The following is a 22402-nucleotide window of genomic DNA, read 5'->3' on the forward strand; positions in this document are numbered from 1 at the left end:
AGAACATGGTTGGGGCAGGGTACAAACACTGATGACAGGGGACAAGAGGGGGTGACCAGTGGGGCTGGGGGAGGCAAGGGCAGTACCGTGCCCCAGCCCTTGGGACAACATGATTCCTGGCCCTGCCTTGTCCTCGTCTCTTCCTGATGCTAGTAAGTATCGTGGAGGCAGGATACAACCAATGGCAGTACAAACTTTTAGGTTTTTAGGAGGTATTTTTAGGTTTGATAAATACGTTGAAAACACAGTAACCACCATCTACACAGATCCACTATATAGATCTTCTTTTGATTATTTTTTATCAATACTTTTATACTGAATGTTGGCAAAGGATTTCATTATGAACTTTGCTCTTCCCCAGTTACTAACATTTCTGAGCGTGTTTGGGTGGAGAGGTGGAGGGGTTTCCATTTTCTGCCCATGACTCCACCTGCCCGTGGAAGGAAGTCACAAATGCCAGCCGATGTCTTGATAAATGGGACAGGACAGCGTTTACCTGCTTCTAAGCTGCCTTGCTGCCGTCTTCCTATTTCTATGCGTCAGGATTTCAGTTGATTTTCTCCTCCACCTTTCTCAAGTGATTTAGAATCTGACTTGCCCTGTTTCTCTGGCATGGACACTTGCCGTACTGGTCCTAAAGAGTTCCAAAGCCTTTGGCCAGAACCCCTGTGAGGCCTATCTGCCCAGCCCCCATGCCCATAGGGAGGAGTCAGGCAAGAAAGCAAGTTGGACAGGGCTCTATGAGAAACGGAGTGCAGGCAGTGCCCGATCCGCCAAGTCTCTGATGTCCAGCTTTATTCAGGATGACTTTGCCCTAGGCTGATGGTACCTGAATCAGGTGCGTGGGAGGTTGGGGGAGTGGGGAGAGAGTGAAGGTGAAGGTGGTGGTTTTTAGGACAGGCTTGGCTGCTTTACAAGGAGGTCATTGGTCTCCCCCTACTTCTGTCTTCTGTCTCTCTTATTCCTTCTTACACATCTATTTCTACACAGAGTTTACCTATTTATTTTGAGAAAGAGAGAGTGCAAGCAGGGGAGGGGCAGAAAGAGAGGGAGAGAGAGAATCCCAAGCATGCTCTGCACTGTCAGCGCAAAGCCCAATGTAGGGCTCGATCTCATGAACGGCGAAATCATGACCTGAGCTGAAATTGAGAGATGGACACTTAACTGACTGAGCCACCCAGGCAGTCCCAGAGTTGACCTTTAAATTTAGACTGGGAACAGAGGAGAGAGGCAGGTAAGAAGGCCCAGTTCGACCTTGAGCTTGAGCCGTCAATCTGCCTTTTATCAGAGCATCTTACACTGTGGCTTTTCAGCTACTTGTGATGCAGGGGTGATGGGCCTGGACCCTGGAGCTAGACTATTCTGTAACTTGCTAGCTACGTGACTTTGAGCAATCACTTAATCTCTCCACGTCTCAGTTTCGCCAACTGTAAAACAGGATAATCAGAAGGTATGAGGAGTAAGTGAGTTATGTGTGTGTAAAGCTATGAGGAGAGTGCCAGTTACAGGGTGTGCTCTAAATAGTTGAGTAGTAATCATAATCATAGTCGTAACCACACCACCAACCAAATAGGTCCACTGAGATTCCATTCTCTTTGCCAAACTTCGGGGTGAGGTGACTGGCAAATCAGAATTCTGACATCCATTGGGTGGTGGCTATATCATTTTAGCAACATTAAAATCTCTGCCATTTACACACGCTTCCATACTACCCATCCCTGTCGAGTAACAACGTAAACTAACGTGTTAAAAAAAACCGTTTGACTTTTAGATCTAATGTCACTTTAAGAGGAAAAGAGAGAAACACAAAGGTTCAGTGGTAAAGGTAGGCTCGAGGAAACATGATGAGTTACTGGGCTTGAATCACACGCTGAGGAGGGTTAAAAACCAGGAAAGTGCTTCTGGGTCAGGTTGGCACAGATCAGGAAGCAACGGGGTAGCCAGGGATGTTGACTGTTGAAGTAAAAGAACCAGCTGAACTCTGCGTGCGTCTCTGGTAACAATTACACGATCACCTTGAGAGGAGAGACATTTTAACAAACGGAAGCACAGATTTTATACCAAGAGAGCTCTTTAGTTACGTCCATTATTTTGAGGCTGAGTTCGTCATTTGGCTTCGGACTGGAGTTTCTGGAGCCGAGGAAAATGGTTTTCCTATTTACCGATGTGCTCGCTTCCCTGGGCTTCAAGGCCAGAACCTGAGCACGGTTTTAAGTGCGGCACGTGTAACCACAATAAGGCAACGCAATCAATTAGACGTGTATCCCATTGTTCCTGATATTTAGCAACATCCCTAAAATTACTTTTAAAACATTTTTTAGTCTTTGCCAAAGATGGGGAAGAGAGTTAAGTGCACAAATGGCTTTGGACAATCTGCTGCGGAGAACTGTTTTAAGCATGGCATAAACATGCCAAATCAATAACTTGTTTCTTTATCCGCATGTGCCATGAAAATCTGGCTATCATAGAGTGCCGTATCCATTAAAAACTGAATATGCTATTTCCAGACAGCAGATAGCTCAAAGCTCAACAGGGCCAGCAGGCAATGATCCAAATTCACATCTCCCTCTCTAGAAGAACCACTCAAAGCACTCTGTTGCTACATTATGGTACTGAAAGCACAGGGGATGATGAAGCCGTGCCAATACTGTAGCTGCCTCGGGACCGAGTCAAATGGCCACCATTCTTCAGACATAAAGAGCTGGGGAAAGTGACTTTTGTGACCTTCAGTCACTAGACAAATCTGATGGATGGAGAAATGTAAATCGACACAGCATTTCTAAAGTGAAACTGTCCCTTTTGCTTCAGGTAGGTTATGTGCATTTACAAAAACTTGACGTCACAGAGACTAACAGTCTGTTAGGGAAGAAGGAAAGGATCGCGGTTGAACCCAAGACTCCCCCCCGCCCCCCACCCAAGACTTTGAAGATAAATGTTTGCTGTACGCTTCTATCCACATGAAGCCACGGACAACATTTCACACTTTTTATTAAACACTATTTCACTGTACAGGAGTCGACGTGAGTTCCCAGATGTCTTTGCATTAATAGCAGTTCTTAAGGCAGTCTCAGGACGTGGGGGTTGTGCAAATAGGTGAGAGTACTTTTTTGTATATTTGATATTGTCCTTAAAGAGGCATTGTACTGATATATTACTGACAATTATTCCATTCAAGTCACGCCTCGCATAATCGTTAAGATAAAAATACCTTACCCTTTAATATTTTTACAGGAGCTAATTATATAAATAAGTGATTGGGGGGGTGGAATATGGATTCTACCCTCATTTTTCCCGCTCACGACACATTTGTTTCGTCCTTCAACCCAACTACCAACACACGTTTAACCACTCTTTTCCTACTTCTCTGTTGTTAAGCCACCTTCTATAGTAATACTTCATTTGCCCAACCTTTAGAAACCAGCTTTCCAAAGAGTTTTCAAGATAAATAATATTTACCCCTAAAATACCACTGTTTCTAAAAATAGACTACACACATCTCTACTATTTTAAAACATCTGCTTCTTGATGTACTTTAAGCCTGATTGTTTTACTCTGGGACTACTAAAATGTGCAGGGATCTTTGGGTGTCTGGGTCCAAGTTAAGTGGTCTTGGGCAGCTGCACTTCTCAGAGTTCCTTTGTTAATGACCTAGCATCTTTATGGCCTTGTCCTGGCCTTCATTTTTACTATGCCGCCACGTTTCAGTGGAGCCCTGACTTCTTGAAGCAATAACCACCCCCTTTGTAACTGCTGCTAGGGCTGACGGTGATTTGGGAAACCAGACATCTATATTTGTTGGAAATAGTCTTTTTAAAAGTGGACTGTGTGTGGATGGGGGGCAGGGGGACTTGAAGAAGTAATGAGGTGAGGAGAGAGAACTAAACATGGATTTTGACAGTCCTGACTGGCGGACTTTGCAGATTCTGAGCTGGGTTTTACAGAGCAGAGAAGCCTGCACAAAAGGCCTCTGGCTGAAGCAAGCACTAATGTTTGTTTTCTATCCACTCATACGCTAACTCAGCAAGCGTATTCATACAAAGCCGTTTTGGGGGCACATATGAATTTGTTTATAGTTTAACTGATATACATCTGTGTCTGTAGAAATAACACTAGTCACCAAAAAAGAAAGAAAGAAAGAAAAAACAAAAGCTTATTCCACCAACATGGCTTTATAATAATGTTTCTTCTCATGTGTGCCTATTCATTCATGTTTATAAGTGTAGGTAATTATTAAAATAATTATAGTCACTAAAAGCACATGAGATGCCCACTTCGCAAAATACACAAACTGTAATAGTGGTAATCTGTTAAAGACTCACTTTTAATGGTAGAATGCATATTAATTTATGCAGATTAACTATGTTTAGAAACTTACTCAACTATGCAGATGTTAAAAACCACTACAGACTTAAACAGAATTTTGTACTTTTTCTTTCCACGCATTTTCATATTTTTTGATAGCTTTTTACATTAGCACTTTATAAACATCTGTGTTTAGGTAATAAACTTAGACATTCCCCCCGAACACATAACTCTGATAAAATCTAACAAGAAAAAAGGAAGGAAATACAGAGAGAGAGAGAGAGAGAGAGAAAGATCTTTTATAGGCATGGCAATACTTTTTTCAGGCCAAAGACAGAAAGCACATGGTACTATGCAGTTTTAATGAAAAGTGTTCTGATTATAGCCTACTCTACTTATCCATAACTTATCCAAAGAAAAAATTCAACTTCAGTGACCTGGAAGGCCTCCGGACCTGTAACCTTTCCTGGTAAGTAGTATGAGGTGTTTTCAGAAATTACAAGCTATGTTTATTACGTGGCTTATTAAAATAACAGTGGACAGCATCCGATGCACAAATGCAATCAGGTTACCTGCCACTTTGGACTGTCTTTACCAATGTCCCCTTTTATTAGGACAGATGAGTGGGATTTAGCTTTGGTTAAGCCTTTTTATATGTCTGCATTAGAAGAACTAAAAACAATTTCTAAAAATGGATATGGAACCAGAGATAATAGTCCAAAATGAAATTCTTCCAGTCTCCAGAAAAATTTGTCTTAAGAGTATAAAAAATAAATGAGGTATTTTCCTTAAGACTCATTCTGAGTGTACATTTTGCTCTAAATTTTGTTAGTTTCTGCAACAGCATTTAAGAGAAAACCAACTGACCATTTACAACCTGAACAATGGCTTCAGAGTATGATTAAGAAATGCACCTGGCCTCACTCAAACAACACATTTGTTTAACCCGGTGACTTTCCGGTGTCTGGGGTCAGGCAGGAGCAATCTGGGTTGGGTCGAGGAGGGCGGGGGGCGGGGAGGAGAGAAGAGCAAATGTAACTGACTCACTGAGAACAGAACAGTTGTACTAACTACCCTTTGTAATTACAACTGTTTTAACAGTTTCTAGCGGGCAAGGCTATCATTTTGGTGACCCGCTATAATTTGGGATGTAGCCCCAGGAAGTCATGCCAACTTTAGAACATGAGCTGCATTGCTGAGTTTACTCAGCATGATGAACCCAATGAAACGCCTAGTGTTCCTACTTTGGTATAAATGTACATCAAGGGAAAAATTAACAATAAAAGGAATCTAGCTAGTGAGGAAAGGAATACCACAAAATTCACTCCCAGGAAAATTTCAAACATGTAGAAAGAAAATATATACAGAATAGCATGATGAGCCCCCATAAACTCATCATTCAGTTTCAATAACCATCAACACGTGGCCAATCTTATTGTACCCTCCCTACCCACCCCCTGCCTTGCCTTTTTTTTTTTTAAAGTGAATCGCAAACAGCCTATATTTTATTTTATACGAGCTTTCATTTACAATGCATGTATGTATTTAACCCAAAGATCGCTACAGAAATCTCACCAAACAGGAGGTGTTTAAGCCAACTTTAACCACATCTTACAAACTGTTCTAGCTAAAACCTATCTGCTTAGAAAGCTAATTTGTTTGAATATAACTGGGTAATTAAAATGACAAAGTAACTGGAAAGGCAACCCCCTTGTATTTTATTTGTGGGGAAAAAAGGTACATTCTAAGACTGAGAAAGCAGTGTCTGTTACTCAGTCCCTGTGATGCTAGTCTTTGTAAACACCCATCAATAGGAGACCAGGTTAAAAGTGACCGGGGTAGACTTGCCCTGGATGGAGCCCAGAGAAAAGGGAGGCGGCAAGTAAGGGGCAGGAGCTGCCTGGAAACTTTCCCCTTTTCCATCACTACACATGCAGAATACAGCAGGATGCCAACAGGCCAAACCTTTGGAACTTCAAAAATCACTCATCAAGCAGCCTAGCTCCTTACAATAATTTATTACCGATCTGAAAGCAAAGATCAAAAGGAACACTCCATCTCGCATTTATATATTCAATTCCTCATTGCCCAGTGACTAATTTGTAGAGGAATGAAGTCTTCACAAGGGAAGCCAAAATAATCTGAGGTGACTTTGATACAATGCCACAAAGGATATGAAGAGGAAGCCGGTAGAGGCTGCAAATGGCGAAGTTCCATTAAGAGCTCTAATAAAAGAATAATGGAATTTCCCTTCACTGTGAATTAAAAAATGTTAGAAGTGGGCAAAATTCAGACAAGTCAGGCAAAACCTTGGATTTGTCACAGCCTTTTATTGTTCTTAAATGTTAACTTTACCCACTGCTGCATTGATGTTAAATGGCTTCATCTTAAAAAAAAAAAATGCAGCTTTCCCATCAGGAATCTCGTTCCCTTTGCTGGTGTATTACTTATCAGCCTGCACCTTCTCTCCCCTTTGTCAGGCACTCCCAGCTCTCTCCATGTCTTTCAAACAAATTGCCACATTCTGCAAAGCGACTGGTTTAACTTGAAAAATGTAATTTGAAATGATATAATTTTTAGTACCGTATATTGCCATGGTCACATGAAGCAGAAACACCTCGTTCGCAAACTGTTGGTGCTTAAAGTCAACTGGTCACTATAGAAACACCAGAAGCTACTGAAAATCTTTCAACTTCTATGAACAACTGGCACAATTTTTTCCTCCTGAATCCAGGCATCTCCCGTATTCTCAACTGAGGAAAATAGTTTTCACACTACTTATTTTGGCTAGTTAAAAAATCCCCACCACATGTCTCCTTGTAAATTCATAGATAAGGATTTAAGTTTATATTAGCATTTCAACTGTGCAAATTTTTTGTTCGCTTCTGAAATCACCTCGAATTAACAGATTTACTGGAACCTTACATGAAATAGAAGTTGTGCACAAGTCTCGGAAATCTTGTAATATATTTCCCTGTGATGATGTGGTGTGGAGCATTTTCTTCAGAAACAGTTAAATGTGTGTGTGTGTGTTTTAAAGAGCCCTTATCTTTTACCATTATATGGTGAAATGCTTGTAAGTAAAAAGATATTCGGGAATTCTTCAAATATGGGGAGGGCAGAACATGGGATATAAATGAAGCAAGACTGGCCATGAGTCTATAAAGCTGGGGCACAAACACGGAAGAGTCGTGACGCTATTTGGTCTTCTAGAAGGCAAAACTTTTGGCAGTGGGTATTTCAGATATTATGCGATATACTGCTCATTGTTGGGGATTTTATTTAGAAAGAAATAACTTTCTACCAGGAGCAATGGAAAACCAACAGTCGGCAGTTCCTATTTCAACGATCTTTACCAATTCAAAAGTCAAGTGCATCACTTTAGTGTTTGGAAGGGGGAAAAAAAACCCCAACCAAATAAATAATGCCCCCAGATCTGTCTTTCCATCGACTTTGAGATTTCAGTGACAATATGCAACTGCATTTTAATGTGAATAAAATAGAATGACATTAGTTCGGAAATAAAGATTTTCTGATTTCTTTAGAAGAGATAAAGAGTTGACAAATTAAAATGGAAATGTAAACATAACCGGAAAATGTACTTCAGAATCGCTATGTACTAGTGAGACTTCTGCTCTATGTTCAGAAAGACATCTAGCCAATACACGAATAACATGCTTCTCTTACCTTGTGATCATATGGACTGTAAGAATGGAACACCCGAGAGAGATCTTTTGTTCTTTGCTTTTTCTGTGGAAGAAAACACAAACATCTGAGTGGACAGGTGGCAAAAATATATACAGGCATATGGATCTATATGCAGACTTACCTATCTCCGTCTTTCTACCCATCTACCTGCATTAACATATTGTTTAGAGATTCTTCCTTGTGCAAACCAAGGGGACACAGTGCCAACCTGGGACACAGGGATGCAATTAGAAACGAAAGCCACTGGATGGTTATGTGGGTGGTTGTCACAGACCAGGCAGGCAACCTTTCCTAGAGGTTTCCTGGTTGAAACACGAATCATCCTCAAAAAAAAACCTCTATTTTTAAACATACAACTCAGAGAGTAAAATGAAGTAAAAAACTGAAGAGAAAGAAAACCCAAACACATTTGAGGGTGTGCAATTTCACTGTAATACCAAGCGCTGTCACTCTGAACTAGGCACTGCTAGGCATCCTTTTAAACAAAATACCTTCATCTGGCTTCCTAGTCACAATTGGGTCTGTCTGCTTGAGCCTCTAGCTGTATGCTGGAGGCCACCTTTGTCCTGTCACTGCTGTACGGCCCAAGTGCCTTGCCCGGTGTCTCACGCACAGTAAGCCCTCAACGTGTATTTGCGACACTAATGAATAAATGAATACACCTGAGTTAGACGGGCATTTAACTGTAAGCATCTATAATGATGACACGAGCCTCCTATATCGTTATGAAAAGACAACCTCTTTTACCTTCTAATGATATGTTTTTCTCAAGCTGAACCCACTACTTGAGAACCGTCTCTACCTCCTGCTCCCCCAGTGTCTGTGACCCTGGAGAGAGGGTGGGGTTCTCTATTATCGTTGACTGTAAGAGGCAGATTGTTTTCTCACACACTGCGACCTGTCCACCCACCATAACGACCACAGATAATTTTGTGTATGGTTCTAGATCTTCTGTGCATATATTTTTATCGACAACTATTACTTTCAAAGAAAGGGGATCTGGGACTGCCGGGTGGCTCAGTCAGTTAAGCGTCTGACTTCGGCTCAGGTCATGATCTCGCGGTCCGTGAGTTCGAGCCCCGTGTCGGGCTCTGTGCTGACAGCTCGGAGCCTGGAGTCTGCTTCGGATTCTTGGTCTCCTTCTCTCTCTGCTCCTCCCCCCTCTCATGCTGTCAGTCTCTCTCTCTCAAAAATAAACATTAAAAAAACTAAAAAAAAAAAAAAAAAAAAAAAAAAAAGGAGATCATTCTGTACACACTACCCTAAAATCTACTTTTTCCACTTCACAGTTTGTCCCTGCCAAACTTAAAAGAGTTGTATAACCAGATCTGAACCCCTTAAACGGGGTACTGCAATCCAAAAACTTCTGAAAGCTGAACTCTTTTCTGTAACTCATTTTAGTTCTTTAATAAAACAATCACCTTTGCACAAACATCTTTGCCAGCTTGACAGTGTGCATTTTTTTAAAAAAGATAAAGTACAGAAGAACAGATACAGAGTCAAATAGCATGCCACGCTGGTTACCCTGATGGATGAGGCCAAACGCTGCCCCAACTTGCCGTCTCACCAAGAGTGAACGAGAAGGGATTGAAGTGAAAGTTGGAAATTCTTTTTTTTAAGTTTATTTATTTTTTTGGGGGGAGGGGGGGAGGGAAAGAGAGAGAGAGAGAGAGAGAGAGAGAATAGGAGCCAGGGAGGAGCAGAGAGAGGGAGAGAGAATCCCAAGCAGGCTCCACACGCTGTCAGCACAGAGCCCGACTTCAGGCTTGATCCCAAGACCCTGGGATCATGGGTCAAACTCAAGAGTCAGGCACTTTTAACTGACTGAACCAGCTCGGTACCTCAAAAATTACTTCTCAATTTACAGAGCAGATAAAACATCTTTAAGACAGATACCGACCATGTCCTCAGATGCCAATTATAGAATTTATTTCTTTGGGGCGCCAAGGTGGCTCAGTCCATTAAGCGTCCCACTTCAGCCCTGGTCATGATCTCATGGCTCATGGGATAGAGCCCCACACTGGACTCTGTGCTGACAGCTCGGAGCCTGGATCCTGCTTCGGATTCTGTGTCTCCCTCTCGCTCTCTGCCCCACCCCTGCTCACGCTCTGTCTCTCTCTCTCTCAAAAATAAGTAAACATTAAAATAAAAAATCTATAATTTTTTTCTTACGTTTATTTAGTGTTCGCCATAGCTAGCCCCCTGCCGCATCTTACATTTCTGGCACAAGCATGGCCGGTGTGTCCTTGATACAGCCCACACCCTGCTTCGGACTCCCCTCTGCTGTTGTTAATCGGACTACCAGGTTCCTGGCTGCTTCGGTCTTCACTTGTGAATGAATCCTCGCCTGGTATCCATGTTTTCTTGGGAAGTACTTCCCGATTTCCTCCAACTCCAGGGTCTGTGTGAGCACGTCTGTCACACCTTCCTATGCCAGTGACGTAAGCAGACCTTCTCGCCTGGGTTGTACATGACCTTCTGCAGCCACTTGGCTAAGGAGTTGAATCTGCTATTAACCAGGATCTTGCATTAGAGTCATTTGTACACACTCATTGCACTCCTATAGACCAGCTTTCCTATTTCCACACTGTCTTTGGGGACACAATTCCACTTGCCAGTCCTTCAAGTCACTCGGCTTTGTTTCTACGTTCTGACACCTGCTAAAGGTCATCCCTCCCTGCCGCCAGCCCAAACCCTCACTCCTCCGTTCACCTCGTAAGAGGGCCTCCGACCACTAAACTCTAAAGTAATTCAACACTCCTTTTCCATGGAGAGCAAGGATGAGCCTCTAACTGATTGGAAATAGTCCCTTGGCTCTAGAAGAGCCCTAAAATCTGTATTGTACAGGTAGCTTGCCCACCAAGGTTTTTCTTAGCTTCTCATTTTCTCTGTCCTTTCCATGTACCCACTCAGTTGTGTAACAGTTCTTGGCTTGTGCTTCAATCAGAAGAAAAACGACGGATAATAACATTTCCTTTGGTACAAGATTCACTATAAAACGTGGAGGGACATTTTTTTTCAGAAAGGAAACGATGCTAGGAAAGATAAAATATGGAGCGTATCAGTGTTCAATTTAGGAGGTGTCCAAAAGACTGTTCAGTCCTCAAATGGCTGAGCTACGACTAGCTTGGGTTGGCCGGTGGAAATGGAATATTCAGAGGTTGTTTTGTGTGACCTTTTCATGTGGTTTTGGTTTTATATCTCTATTTTGACAGCTAAAATCTATACATGCCTTTACCTCAAATTATTCTGGGAAGGAAGTGGGGTATAAATGACAAGTAAATAACAATTCGGATTAGCACCCAAAGCAGCCAGTGAGGAAAAATGCTTTTCTTTCTGACAACAAATTCATTATATACAAATACAGTGAAGTCTTGGCTATGAGTACTGAAAGTTATATGTATTGGTTCAGTTAACTGAAAACTACCACTACTTTTCCTATGAGGTCAGGATCATATAGCCCAGTGGTGTACGTTCTGGGATCCAGGACAGGGGCTGATATAAATGATGGCCCACGGGCCAACCCAGTCCACCACCTGCTTTTGTAAGCAAAATTTTACCAAGACGCAGCCAGACGCTTCTGTTTACGTATCATCTATGACCGTTTTCACGCTGCGAGAGCAGAGTTGAGTGGTTACGGCAGAGATCACATGGCCCATAAATCCTCAAGTATTTACTATCTGGCCCTTTACAGAAACAGTTAGTCACCCCAGATCTCGAATCTCTGCCTGGGACCACGTCTACTTGTAGCGATAGTTCCCGGACCCTGAACCTTGCTCCTTCCACTCGATGAAGACAGTTCAAGGACCAATCGTAACCTACACCCTGACACGTCAGGATGAATATACCAGTCCAAACAACCATGACCTGTCTGGCTCTCAGGAGTTAACTTGTGAACAGTCTATGTGCAGACACAATATTCCAAGTTGGCTCGTTGAGCGTGTGGAAATAGATATGGGACTTTTAGAGCCTTCTGCATCCACACTGTAATGCCTCATTACAGGAACTCTGAGATCTTTTGCTAAATTCTAGCCACATGGAAGATCTTACACGCAAGGGGCTAACGTGCGGCCATGCTTGGTAGCAAGCCGGTTTCTCACAGGCAGACAATGCTAAGGGTACTAGGCTACAGGACTTGTTGAGCCTTGCTATCAGCACTTTTAACTGAAACTGAGCGCTGAGCCAAAAATGGAATAATTAGATACTTTCCTATTGCATCATCGTGTGGGTCTAACCTACCTCCCACTTCTTAGCCTGTTAAAACAAACAACGCAGTCATGCAAGCACCTGCTAATTCTCCGGGTGTGTAAAAAGTAAACATGTCAAACAAGGTGTGTGATGTGCTTAGAACGAGGGTGCCCAACAACTCTGTCAACTGTACGAGGCACCTTCCCGTCACCTGCATCCTGAATCCTGCGGTCCAGGCTGCAGAGACGAGAGGGAGATGACAAGCGACTGTGTGCTGAGCCTTGCAGGCTGCGTAGGTAGCTGGGTTTAAGGCAGTCTGAAACTGTGGTAAAACTTGTAGATTTCTGAGAACCCCAACCTGTAGGTATTTCCTAAACTGCTTTGTATTTCACTCTCTAAGAACAGAGAACACCGATGACTCCTTTCATGTCCAAGTTTAAACTCCTTTTCGGACACAACCACCAAGCTAAAAGCCCCAATGGAGCATTTTTTTTTTTTTTAACAGTTCAGGCTTCCAGACAGTGTAATCATTTCCATTTTCATCAAGGGGACACAGGAGTTAGATCTGAAAGAAGCACGACATATGATGAGAATCTGGACTTGGAAGGTGAGGTTATGGAACCAATCAAACTGTACCAATATCCTCCAGTTTAACTTCTCCTGGGCTCCCCGCACGAAGTCCGTGTTTTCTGTGCTCAGTGTCTACTTGCAGATACTGTGATATAAATGTCTCAGTAAACCTAGTGGTAAGAAGCCGAAAGAGCAGGTTTGAGCTTCAATGTAGTAACTTCCTGTTTCCCTCTTCTGCACGTAAGGAGCTTGGAAAGTCACCACTCTGGCCTCACGGCAAGTAACAAGCTTGAACAGACTGAAAAACCAACAACTCTTTTTGGATGCATAAGGGAGGGAATAACAGAAGAAAGTGTTGCCCCCAGAACTGGGAGGGACCAGGAAGCCGACACGGGGGATGTGGCTTCCTGCAGTGTGAGGCTGCCATAGGAGCCAGCACTGTAGGAAAACCGGAAGGGTAACTGACGGATTGCGGGAGGCTCAGGGCAGATGACTATTAGGAGCTTGGGGGCGATCCAGTCATGGGACGGGAGCAGGTGGTCCACGACACGGAGAGATTTACCTCCAGGAGCTCAACCAGGTTCCCACGGTAAATATGGGAGAAAAATCTCCTGTGGTTTCTGGCATGGGGAGGGGACAAAGCAGCATTGTGAAACCAGCCAGAACACTCCGTTCTTAATAAGGCCTGCCCTCAGGGGAAACCAGTTAACCAGACTCTAACCTGCTTGGGCATTACCAGAATCTAGCTAACCTGAGAAGGGAAATACCCAACCTCAGTCCACTTAGCCATCCTGTTCCACCCATGGAAGGAGGGAAACACTAAGAAAATGTTTGCAGTCCAGGGGCACAGAGTCACTAAAAGACAGCTCTAATCACAGGACTCTGGAATGCTTTCCCTGTCCTTACACCTCAACACCAGGTAACTCAAGGCCTATTTTCAGCAGTTCCTTTTGCTCAGCACATCACATCTGGCTATCGAGAAAAATTACAAGACATACCAAGTGACAAAAAAACTCAATCTGAAGACGGACCAAGCTTGAGGACCAGACATGGCAGCATGCTGGATTTATCAGACTGGGAATTTAAAATATGTGGAGGGCTCTAATGGCTAAGGTAGACAGTATGCAAGAACAGATGAAAAATGCAAACAGAGAGATGGAAATCTAAGAATGAGCCTCCCCCAAACTCATCCCCCCCCCCCAAATGCTAAATATAAACACTAACAGAAATGGAGAATGCCTCTGACAGGCTCATCAGTAGACTGGCCATGGATGAAGAAGCAATCTCTGAGCTCAAGGCAGATCAACAGAATTCTCAAAAACCAAAAGGAAAAAAGAACAAAGACTGAAGTGGGGAAAAAAAAAAAAAAAAGAGAGAATATCCATGGGCGCCTGAGTGGCTGAGTCGGTTAAGCATCCAACTCTTAGTCTCAGCTCATGATCTCTTGGTTCATACAGCAAGGAGCCTGCTTGGGATTGTCTTTCTTTCTTTCTTTCTCTTTCTCTTTCTCTCTCTCTCTCTCTCTCTCTCTCTCTCTCTCTCTCTCTCCCCCTCTCTGGCTCATGTTTTCTCTCTTTCTCTCTCAAAATAAATAAATAAGCTTCAAAAAAAATTGAATATAAGGACTGTGGGGGCAGCTACAAAAAGTGTAACATATGGGGTCATCAGAAGGGGAAGAAAGAGAGAAAGGAACACATATATTTGCAACAATAATGCCTGAGAATTTCCCCAAATTAATGTCAGACACCAAACCACAGATCTAGGAAGTTCAGACAACACAAGAAGGACAATGACAAGAAAACCTATTCTTTTACATATTCTTATTCTAATGTATTCTTGAGAGACAGGGACAGAGCACAAGCAGGGGAGGGGCAGAGAGAGAGGGAGACACAGAATCCGAAGCAGGCTCCAGGCTCTGAGCTGTCAGCACAGAGCCTGATGCGGGGCTTGATCTCATGGACCGTGAGATCATGACCTGAGCCGAAGTTGGATGCTTAACCAACTGAGCCACCCAGGCGCCCCTATTATAATTTTCAAATTATAGTAAATCAAAAACAAATTCCTGAAAGAGGCCAAGGGTGGGGGGAGGAATTTCTTATCTATAGAGGAACAAAGATAAGAACTGTATCTGACATCTTAGAAACCATGCAGGCAAGAAGAGAAAGAAATATTCAAAGTGCTGAGAAGAAAAACCCATCAACTTAGAATTCTGTACCCTGCGAAATTATCCCTCAAAGATGAATAAATAAAAACCTCCTCAGACAAACAACAACTGAGGGAATTTGTTGCCAGTAGATCTCACTTGCAAGAAACGTTAAAAGCAGTTCTTTAGAGAGAAGGAAAATGATAGAGAGCAGAAATCTGGATCTGAAGGAAGGGCACTGAATACGTGGGGGGGAAAAGTGCAGGTAAAAGAAATTTTATTCTCCTTATTCTTAACTGATCTAACAGATAACAGTTTATTCGAAACAGTAACAGCAACAATGTACTTGGTTTTGCATGGATCTGTGTATGTGAACTGAATGACAATGACACAAGGCATGACAGGAAGAAATAAAGATGACTGTGTTATTATTATAAGGTACTCACACTCCCCTACAGTAGTATCATATGACATGGAATTGGATTTTTTTTTTTTTTTTTTTTTTTGCTTGGATTGTTTGGAACTATGTATTGCCAACTCTATGGCAAACCACTAACACAGGTTCAAAACAAAGTATAACTGATATAGTAAGAAAGGAGAGTTTAAAGCCACTTATTTTTTCTTGTCCCCTTGTTGGCAGAGAGCCTGAGAAGTAGTTAAGCCCTGGCAAGGAGAAACAGAAGAGAAGTAGCCAAGACAACTCATCAGGCCCTGCCTGACCTTTGTGTCCTACAGGCACACAAGGCAATGACAATGGCAGGGTCTGGGAGTGTTAGGTTCTAAACAAATTCCCAAAGAGACTGGAGTCAAAATTCTATGTAATAAAAGCCAGGGGACAAGGACTGGTCAGTTAGTGCCTGCCGGGGACACGCATTCGGTAGGGAAGTCAGAGAACCACATCCTGAGGTAAAAGGGCCAAAAAACCAGCCAAGATGTGCAAGATTAAAAACAAATGACTGAGGGTCAAAGGGGTTCTTGGTAAAACTTGCAAGAACTAGGAGAATTAAGTGAGGACAGGGCTTAGCAAGGATACCCAGGACATGAAAGTCAGGGGTAAGAATGGAAGCAGCTCGGAAATGCTAAGAGGTAAGTGAAGGTGCTAACAACCACAACTGTGGTCTGACGGTAAGGTAGGTCTCCTGTCTGCCTTGGGACCTTCTACTACACTTCCTGCCGGGGGCAGGCTCCAGGCTCCAGTCGTCAGGACGCGGGCAGTGCCAGGCTTATTAAACTCAGTCTGCGACGTGCCAGCATTTGGTGGAAGAGGGAAAAGATTATAGCTTACTGGAGAGTTCAGGTTTTGATAAACAACTAAAGGAACGGAGTCTATAGATAGATTATGCCATTTATGATTTGTAAGAAAGTAGGCTGGATGTAAGCACACGGGAAAAGAAAGGAAAGGAGGTGGTGCTGTGGAACCAGAGAGATGGCTAGAGGACTAGAGCACACAATGTTGCAAAGGGGACAGTCACATCTAGGTCTCAGAAGGGGCTTCCTAATGGTGTGAGAGGTGGAGCACGGGTGCCAGGCTAGAGGCTGAAGGTGGCACGGCAGGACGTGGCAATGGTTCAGAGGAAAGGACAGCACCCCATCCCAGGTTCAGCTAGGCGGGGCGACGAGGTGGGATGGGTGGAGGAAGAGGGAGGGCGCAGGCCCTACAGCTCTTGGTGACCGGTTAGGGAAGGAGCACAAGAGAGGGAAGGACGTGGATGGCTCTAAGATTTCAGGTTCAGATAACCACGGGAAGGGAAGCGCTCCCTGCACTGACATGAGGAATCCAGGCAAAAAGTAAGTTTTTGGGGGGTAAGGGGTGGAGGGTGGCAGGTGGGGTGGGGAACTCAGATTGAACAGAATGTGTTTGAACGGCTGGACGTGATACATTTGGGAGATAATGGGGGAGTGAGACATAAAGGTTTGGTGCCAGCAGAGAGATGGGGGCCATGGATCTGGGAATCATGAGCCTACAGGTGTAAGTTAATAAAGCAGAAGAGGGGATGTGATCACACGGGGAACATACAGAATAAAGGAGGCAAGAAGTTGAGAGGAGAAGACGGAAGTTAACATCTCAGCAAATCAGCTCTCTGACCTTGGGCGAGGAATCCGCTCTGGACGTCGTGACATGAGGGGCCAGTGGTTCTCAGTGGTTCTCAACCCTGGCTGCAGGTTGGAACCAGTGAGGAACCTTTAAAATATACCAGGGCTCTGGTCTAGATCCCCAGTGGCACTGAGCTAACTGGCATGATGGGATCTATTTGAAAGCTCTCGGGTTTTCCAACGTGCGGTCAAAGTCGAGGACCAGCAGCCGATATGCTCCCTGAGGTCTCTCCTAGCTGTCAGCCTCTGTCTTCTACGTGGGTTCCCCGCTGGCCTTCAGCTTTTGCCATTCTGGGTTCTGAATTCAAACAGCATTTTCATTCTTAACGTCGATATTCCGTCAGCAGCTTTGCTTTACTTCCCAACCTCTTCCTTGACTCGAGAATGAACTCTCTTCAGGAATTCCTCAGGGGCACATCGAGGCTTTGGCTGCAGGGAATAGGCTACTGCTATATATCTAGTTCCCTTGGTGAGTGCTTCTGAAAAATTAATGGGAGGCTAATTTAATAAACCTGAAACTTTATTTTGTTATCAATGTATAAAACATCAGAAGCTTAATTAAAAGCACTTGACGTTATCAGCACTCAATCACAATCTCACTCTTTATATTGGACATATTTGGATGGAGTCCCTAGGATAATAATCACTCAAGATCACTAAGAAGAAAGAACAGGTCCCTGGAACCTAAAATAACGAATTCAAAATTAGTTAAAAAAAAAAACATTAGTGATGTGAAATAGGTCTGGTGATCAAAGACACCCAAAACACTCAGGAAAACAAACTCTTCAGAATCTCATCTGCTTTTCCTTCCTAAGGCACGTATGTAATAGTTTTGTGTTCTGTGATAAATGGCTACAGTAAGGAGGGTGGGGAAAGTAAAGAAAAATAGGCTGCTCTAAGCCTACATACATTTTTCACCTCTTACTTTCTAGTACGATCTGGAAGGTAACAGAGATGACCCAGCTTTGTCTATGCTCTTGAATTTCCTTCTCTGCTTCTGGTTACAGCAAATTCAAGGAGAGTTTCAGGTTCTTTAGAGTCTGGAGTCCCCACAGTGGAGGACACGGCGTAGGCATGTCTCAGAAGACACTTAGAGGAAACAGCAGACTTCAAAGAGTGGGAGTTAGGAAACAGGGAAGCCAGTGAGTTCACCCATTGTTAATGGTATTCAAAAAAAGCCAACCAGCCAAATGTGGAGACGTACCACTGATTTTGAAGCACAGCAGGTATCAGAGGGAACGTTTTTTTTTTTTTTTTTTCTTTTTGGCTTTGTGGTTTCTCAAATAACCTCAGTGGAATTGTGGCTGCGATAACCAGTCTCTCATTTTCACAGTGGGCGTGGTAAAGGAGCTCCTTAAGTAGGCAACAAATGCTGGAGCAAAGTCTAAAAAGGGAATTCTGCATTAATTCAGCTGATAAAATATCAGTGGCCATATCTTCTTATATCAAGCTCACCTTATTTTCTAAACAGAACATTTGTTCGCAAGGAAAGGTCATTCTTTGGCGACAAAGGCGTGCCTGGCACAGGAGAAAGGGAAGGAGACTGAACTGTTCTGTAATGGTAGGAGTAGGTGTTGCCAAAATGTGTAGCCATTTCAAGCAGTTAGAAGAGAAACAGCCTTGCGACATAAATAAAACGCCTATAAAATTAAAAAGACAAAGTCAAAGGGTCCTAAATACTACATACCGCACAATGGTTCATTCAAAGTTCCTTTGTATGGGAACTTCTGGCGCTCAAAAGTAGCACACGAGAGTATGAGTTGCTATAAATATCAATTCAATATCACTTATCTTCAGTCTGACCTTCTAATGACCACAAAAGAGAGTTAACTTTACTTCTTATCTGGATTACTGTAGTAATGTTTTCTTTCCTGGACTCTCCGGGTCCAGTTTTCGTCCTCCAGATCAAGAACTGGCAGAAAATGGTCTGCAGGCCAAATTTGGCCTGGCCAAATTTGGTCTGGCCACCAATTTTTGTATAGTCTGTGATTTGTTTTTACAATTTTAAGTGGCTGAAGTAAAAAAAAAACAAAAACAAAAACAAAAACAAAAACCAAAGAACAAGAATATTGGTGACATGTGAAAATTATACATAGCTCAAATTCCCATCAAGTTTTACTGGAACACAGCCACGCTCATTGGTTCTCGCATTGTTTGTGGTCGATTTTGCGCTCGGTGGTGGGGGAGAAGCGTTACAACAGAAACCGTGTGACCTGTAAGCCAAAAACATCTATTATCTGGCCCTTTACAGAAAGAGTTTGCCAATCCCTGCTCCAAACCGTTCGTGCGCAACCCCGGCTGCACCGACCACGTCTGGACCCCCTCGCCACGGATTCCGATGTAACGACCTGGGGTACAGCCCAGGATTTGGAATTTTAGCAAACATTTGCAGGTGATGCTAATGTGAAGCCACGGTCTGGAGCCACTGCTTAACCCACCTCTGAATAGAGGCCAGAGTTCACTTCCGAATGCACGGTCATCTGAGGTCACTCTCCCCTTTAACAACTTTCAAGGACGCCCAGCTGCTCAGAGAATCAAGTACCAAGTACCGCATCAGGGCTCTGCCTCAGGTTCCCGGCTAACACCAAAGACAACGTCTCGTTCCTGACAGACCTGCATTTTATCAAGCCCACATCTTGCCCACGCTGTTCTCTTTGCCCTGGAACGCCTACCCTACTATCTCCGTGCACTACATTCATCCTGAAGAGCCCCATTCAAAGATTACTTCTGTGCTGGATCCCCACCTCCACCCACCGGACAGAATCTTGTTTTTTTTCTTTCAATTTTTTAAATCTTTATTTACTTTTGAGAGAGAGAGAGAGAGAGAGAGAGAGAGAGGGAGAGAGAGGGCACATGAGCAGATGAGGAACAGAGAGAGAGGGAGACACAGACTCCAAAGCTGGCTCTAGGCTCTGAGCTGTCTGTCAGCACAGAGCCTGACGCGGGGCTCGAGACCGTGAACCATGAGGTCGTGACCTGAGCCGAAGTCAAACACTTAACCGACTGAGCCAACCAGGCGCCCCCAGAAAGAATCTTTTTAACTATGTGCTCCCACAGACCTTTGGCACTTACTGTGCGTCAGCATCTCCTGGAGAGCAGACGCTGCGTGTTGGTCATCGGGGAGGCCCTTTTCCATCCACAAGACTTTATTAAATTGCTTGCACATGGGAGCCACTCGGCAAACACTGCCATCCCCTTAGTCCCTCGTATTTGGGTCTGAGCTTCATTGAGCCGTCTAGTCCCTCAAACCCAACACTCAGGTCACCGATTCCCTGCAGGATCTCAATTCATGACACAGCACTTCAACTACTGTCACCTCTGTCTGCCCACCCTTTGCCCTCCGCTTTCCCCGACCTCCACTGATGCGGTCGCTCGCTTGTGTCCTGAGTGATTCGGAGACCGTGTGTGGATGGAGGCCTCCCAGTACTCCCTGCTCATTGCTCTGCGAGGAGCCAGTCTGCGGCTCTTCCTGTTCCTCGTAAGAGTCACCCACAAACTCTTCCTGTCTCTATTCTCACCCTCTACATCTAAAATACATTCTCCCAGGGGCACCTGGGGGGCTCAGTTGGTTACGCATCCGACTTCGGCTCAGGTCACGATCTCGCAGTCTGTGAGTTCGAGCCCCGCGTCGGGCTCTGTGCTGACAGCTCAGAGCCTAGAGCCTGCTTTGGATTCTGTGTCTCCTTCTCTGTCCGTGCTCCTCACCAGCTCACACTCTCTCTCTCAAAAGTAAATAAACGTTAAAAATTTAAAAAAATAAATAAAATACATTCTCCCACCTCTAAAACTTAGTTACTAATTGAATGACACATTCACTCGTTTGACAGATTTACTGTGTGTCCCTCACGTTGCAGGGACCATACTAAGCCCTGGTGAGACAGAAAGCAAGCCAGAGGAGGCCCCTGGATTTGAGAAACTAGAGGGGAGAAACAGTGAGTGTGCTTAACTGGGAACCAAGCACACAGTAAATACATATGTTTGCTGAGCAAATGAAAAAGAAATACAGGGTGTTCATATTTGGTACTAACACTGCTCACACCAAGTGGCTACGCCAATAAACGACCTGTCTATGATTCTTCCATAGATTATTAAAGGCGAGTTTATTTTATGTTGGAATTATTTTTATAACTATAAATGCAGTTCAAGATGATAATTGTAAAAACTCCCGAATTTGAAACTTGTTTCCCCAGGGACTCTGCTTTCTTAACCCTTTCTCTGACAAGTTATACACAGGATTGGGGAATGACAGCATCCAGTACCTTTTGCTGGGTAGAAAAATATTAGGAAAGGACAACATCAACAGTTATATGTCGTGGAATACCCTTACTTTAAAAATAAATCAGTAAATATAACAATGGATAACATTTCAGAATATACTGATCAGTAGTCAGATAAGTGACGTATATTAGACACTAGGTTTGTAACACACCCAAACACCTTATAACACAAGAATAAATATCATCCCCCCACCAAATTCCTCCTCCCTCTGGTTACTTTGAATCTAAGTAGTTTGACAAAGCAAAGACAATAGCTTTTAATCTAATTCCTGTAAAATCTTCTTTCACACAACTTTGGCATTTAGACTAATTCCTGGGTTTACTGGTATACAGACCGACTCACAGGTCTAGTGATTACTCCTGCATGAAGAGGCTTCACCGTTATTTTTATTTTTTTTTAAGTAGGTTCCACACTCCAACCTGGGGCTCAAACTCACCGCCCTGAGATCAAGGGTCTCATGCTCTGCTCCACACACAGGCCAGCCAGGTGCTCCTCACTGTGCTTTTTAGAATTTAAAACATTCCTTCGACATATGACAAGATAACTTCCCTCACAGTGACATTTTAGAAGAATCAGCAGTTACAGTGTTAAAACTCTGGGAGCCCCTCCCACTCTCATGATCCGGCAAAGAGTGTGGGCCACGGGTCTGCTTCTATGTCCTACAATGTTTTTGTCTCCAGTTTTACTGTGTTATAAATTACTTGAAATTAGGGAGAGGCTGGGGACAAATGGTTTAACTGTTTTCTACCTGCTTAATAATAATGTCTGGTGCCTATAAATTATTTCAGTAGGGACAAAGTATACAATTAAGCAAAAAGCAAAAACAGGAAGTCGTATCAGAGACGGAATGGTGCGAGAGCACTATTCTGCAGGTGGATATGACACAGGCAAGGTGGAGCCGTCTGTATTTCTCTGTTGTCACCACATATCTGTCTTCCTCTTATTTGTGGAGAGGTGGTAATGTGCCTTTACTGACTCGCACATTCCACGAGAATGCTCTTGGAAGCCCAACGTCGTGAAATACAGAGTTGGGCAGTCTGGATCCGCGCGAACTCTATTAACACTCAGAGCCTCACCCCAGCTTCCAGAGGCTAATCCACATAGCACCCAGGGGGGAAA

At 43.6% G+C, this 22402-nt stretch overlaps 1 protein-coding gene across 5 annotated transcripts in view; it reads right to left on the reverse strand.

The window, feature by feature from the left end:
• CDKAL1 (CDK5 regulatory subunit associated protein 1 like 1) overlaps window positions 1-22402 on the reverse strand; it is a 707644-nt gene that overhangs the window by 163428 nt on the left and 521814 nt on the right. For 4 of the 5 annotated variants that reach the window (XM_042937784.1, XM_042937785.1, XM_042937782.1 and 1 more), the window contains exon 13: window positions 7990-8052. In XM_042937784.1, the coding sequence (XP_042793718.1) occupies window positions 7990-8052 (63 nt within the window). Of the gene's footprint in view, window positions 1-7989; window positions 8053-22402 lie in introns of those variants that run through there. The other variant, XM_042937786.1, reaches the window with a different exon arrangement.

This window comes from Panthera leo, chromosome B2, assembly GCF_018350215.1.
Source record: "Panthera leo isolate Ple1 chromosome B2, P.leo_Ple1_pat1.1, whole genome shotgun sequence".
NCBI classification, from domain to species: Eukaryota; Metazoa; Chordata; class Mammalia; order Carnivora; family Felidae; genus Panthera; species Panthera leo.